General features: G+C 48.0%; 1 protein-coding gene across 1 annotated transcript; it reads left to right on the forward strand.

Moving 5' to 3' along the window:
• Window positions 1–648: 648 nt before the first annotated feature.
• T265_15878 (hypothetical protein) lies at window positions 649–1,061 on the forward strand (the record flags this gene model as incomplete). Its single annotated transcript, XM_009179285.1, has 2 exons — window positions 649–740; window positions 770–1,061. Coding segments are annotated over 2 exons (381 nt in total), but the record flags the coding sequence as incomplete, so codon positions are not given.
• Between the last annotated feature and the right edge of the window lie 1,543 nt (window positions 1,062–2,604).

Genomic DNA, 2,604 nt, shown 5'->3' on the forward strand with positions numbered 1-2,604 from the left:
GGCGGAAGTCAGCACAGGGCGGCGGACAGGGAAGGGTTGACCGAATGCACGGGGCCGAACGAGCACCGCGAACAGAATTGTTTGATTTGTGGGCAGGTTAAATTGAAAGTTCAGTGCAATCTGATCCATGGGCTCAGTAGTTAAGAAGGAGCTCGTCCTAGAGACGGATGGAACCAGGCAAACAATTTTTTGTGGGCACAGGAAAATCGACGAGCTGGCAGATGTGGCTCCCCTAAGAGTGTGTACAGAGTAGTTGCAGGTATCTCTTTAGACTCTGCATTGTATCACCATGATTCGGTTTCTTGAGAGCCGCGTGAAGGCAGTGAAGTTTGAGGCGACCTGGTAGGTCACCGAGTATTTACTTTTTCTGGAAGACGGCGAGAGCTAAATCACTGTTCTGGCTAAAAACTGCTTCCCATAAAATCATTCGACGGACTAGTTTGTTGTGAGTTTCCCTTCATCGTAACCCGCCTGCCCCTAGGACGCGTGCGATCACACCATTTCTGCAAGTTAAATTCCTTTAGTTTCCTCGGCATGTATTTGGCTCCTAAGTCATCTTTTTTGCTTTCGTTTATCCATTCCAGGTGGCCATATATATCATTTTTATTGTTCATTGTCGCTTCACTCGCTTGGCTATTCCCACTCCAGGTTGATTGGCAATTTTGGACAAAAATCCATCAACCGTACACCCATATGGCGAACTTCGCGATTTGGCCTTAATTACGTCGCCATATCCACTGGTAAGTTAATCCAGCACTGTGAAATCCAGGCGCCGTTCTGCCGCAAGTAGTGACCTCTAGCCCTAGACCGGATTTTAAGCAGCATGACATTTCGGCTGATGAGACCACCCAGCGAGCGGAATGCCGCCAACGTTTTGCCGTGGATGATGCTGTGTTGATTTTGGCCCGCAAAAAGGCCCAACCTGTCCAACGTCATTCTCCACTGAGGTGGCTTTTCTGCATTCAACCGCCACCTAAGCCCCTTGGACTGGTATGGGCCCCTAACTTGAAGCTCTGGGAAATATACATGACAACTCACACACAAGACCCTAAAATCCCGTAAACCCACTTTTTTTACCCCCTTTCTGGCCGCCTTGAATGTTCGGTCAACGCTCAAAGCCTCTAAGCAGACAGCGCAAAATTTAAGGGTGCAATGTATGAACCGGGTGCTTCACTTTTTACCAAACCAGGAATTCTATCGTGAAAGCTTTTGAACCACTTGAACAAACGCACCAGACAGAGGGATACAAGTTAAGACGAGGCTCAGTGCGTGTTGCTGTTCCGATAGCCACGTGCAAAACGGAAGGCGATACCCACACTCCTGTATACAAGTCACTTCGTACGATCTGTCTGTCCGTCCGCTCCACCCCGCTAAAACGGCTGCTTTAGAACCGGCTACATATGTTGCCCGAGTGACCTTGATGGATGGGTTAACAGGTTTGAGTTCCCAAGCTTTTTATCTATCACCGGCTAAGTATCTATTGAGAGCTTATAGCTCCCAAAACAAGGGCGGGACCTGTGCTGGCCTGACAGTTATAGACCATGTGTCAGACCCTCCCTATAAGTTCGCACAGAAAATCAACTGTTGAATTGCGCAACCAGTTTAAATCTGGAGCGTCCATTCGCACCCATGCCCACACGGTTTCCTGTTAGCCTGAATATAGTTAGCCAGTCTAGTTCACTTTACTTTCAATATCTTCATATGCACTGCAATCAAGCAAGGTGAATCGCAACATCTTTAACACGTCGAGGAACTTTGGCTTGATCCACCGAAGCAGGCTTAGGGGTGGTTTGTGAAGTGAGAACGTTCTCGATCAACCATTGCATTGTTTGGGGCCACCCCTGTGCACTCATCAGTCTGGAGTAAGGATCTGCATGGCTTCTTGACCTCAGGCACATCAGCGGTCCTTCGAGTACCCGCGATTTTGTCTTTTCAGTATTGTACTCCGCACCATCCTGGCAAACCCATTTGGAATTTTGCTCTCTACTGACCATAAATTGTGGTTGAGAGACATGTGTTTTCTCCCAACAGCGGCCGGTGCCTCATATCGCCGGCCTCGGAAAAGCTATCGTCCGCTAAAATCAATCGCCACAAACTTGATCAAGTCCTGGCCTCACCCCTTTTCGATGAGTGTGATTTGTCGCCGAAAATAAAGCCAAACTCAGCCTCCAGAATGATGAATTCCAATGAACTTTAACAGAAAAAAAATTGGAGATCCGAAGCAACTAAGAGAAGCTCATTACCATACCAGAATTTAGCTCTCGTACTGGGCCTGGGACTGCAGCTTAGTTGTGAGCCTTCTGGGGCGTGAACACGCAAGCTTCGCTAGCTGTTACGGATGCAAAATGGATAAACTTCGAAGCTTTCTTACTCGTTTTCGAAGACACCGTAGGCCTTCGCTCAGGACACCATGCGCGGACTTGATCTTCGTCCTGCAACAGCTTCTGCTCGTTTCGGACGAGTACAAAGTATGACACACCGGTTAACAGTGGGCATGACAGGTCTCGGTTATTCCAATAGACTACAGGTGATAAACGTCTAACTCTTTCAACAGGGGAAACTGACACAGGACCTCAATGAGATCTTTTCAAGTCACTATGAATG

This window comes from Opisthorchis viverrini (genome assembly GCF_000715545.1).
Source record: "Opisthorchis viverrini unplaced genomic scaffold opera_v5_1604, whole genome shotgun sequence".
NCBI lineage: Eukaryota > Metazoa > Platyhelminthes > Trematoda > Opisthorchiida > Opisthorchiidae > Opisthorchis > Opisthorchis viverrini.